The sequence below is a fragment of the Phytophthora infestans genome, genomic scaffold (genome assembly GCF_000142945.1).
Source record: "Phytophthora infestans T30-4 supercont1.46 genomic scaffold, whole genome shotgun sequence".
Taxonomy (NCBI): domain Eukaryota; phylum Oomycota; class Peronosporomycetes; order Peronosporales; family Peronosporaceae; genus Phytophthora; species Phytophthora infestans.
Genome location: NW_003303713.1, coordinates 479,443 through 480,239, shown reverse-complemented (window position 1 = coordinate 480,239; position 797 = coordinate 479,443). Strand labels below are relative to the sequence as shown.

Genomic DNA, 797 nt, shown 5'->3' with positions numbered 1-797 from the left:
AGCGTACTACCCTGTCCATGACAAGGAGCTCCTGGCAATGAAATATGCCCTTGTGAAGTTCCGTGTTCACCTTCTGGGCTCTACGCCCTTTGTGATCTACACAGACCACGCGTCCTTGAGGACGGCGACTAATTCATGGCCTGCACGTCAGCGAGCAGGGTGTTGCAGGCGGTCGAGGCGCACATCTTGTCGATGGTGGCCTGGTCCGGGATCTCAGCGGCCGTGAAAGCGTAGCCCGAGTCCGTGCCGCACTGTTGGATGTTGGCGTTCGTGAGTAGAGCGGACAAGACGCTGCTTCCACAGGTGGCAGCAGAGGCCTCAGAGGCGAGCGCGGCGATGGCGATGGCGGCAACAAAAGACTTCATAGTGGAGAGAGTGGAGGATAAGCTTGGATTGGTCGCTTGAGACGCAAATTGCAAAGTGATTGATCCGGGAGGAGTCAAGTCGATCGGGTCGGAGGCCCCGAGCTCGCTCTGTTCGACAAGTCCGACTCAGCTGAGGCGTGTCCCTCGACGGCGGGCACTCACCGAGCTTTGGTGAGAGATGGGAGGTACGATAGGGCCGATCAGAGCATCGCTACAGTAGAGCACATACACTGAAGAAGGTTGACACAACAGTTGAAGCTGTGGGCGGTCAAGGCTTTACCCGACGGGTGTCAAGAACTCGCCGTGCATGTTGCAGTGCAACGTGTAAACTAAACTGGCGGTTGAACATGGAGGCCAGTCAGCGGGAAATGACAACCGTGGTACCTCGTGTCAGCCGTTTTAGACTGGATATGAGTCATATCGAGATTGAGC

At 56.6% G+C, this 797-nt stretch overlaps 1 protein-coding gene across 1 annotated transcript; it reads right to left on the bottom strand.

Moving 5' to 3' along the window:
• Positions 1–128: 128 nt before the first annotated feature.
• On the bottom strand, positions 129–365 carry PITG_16872 (elicitin-like protein; the record flags this gene model as incomplete). The annotated part of the gene is made up of 1 exon (XM_002897257.1): positions 129–365. One exon carries the CDS (start codon positions 363–365, stop codon positions 129–131), a length of 237 nt encoding a protein of 78 aa, XP_002897303.1.
• Between the last annotated feature and the right edge of the window lie 432 nt (positions 366–797).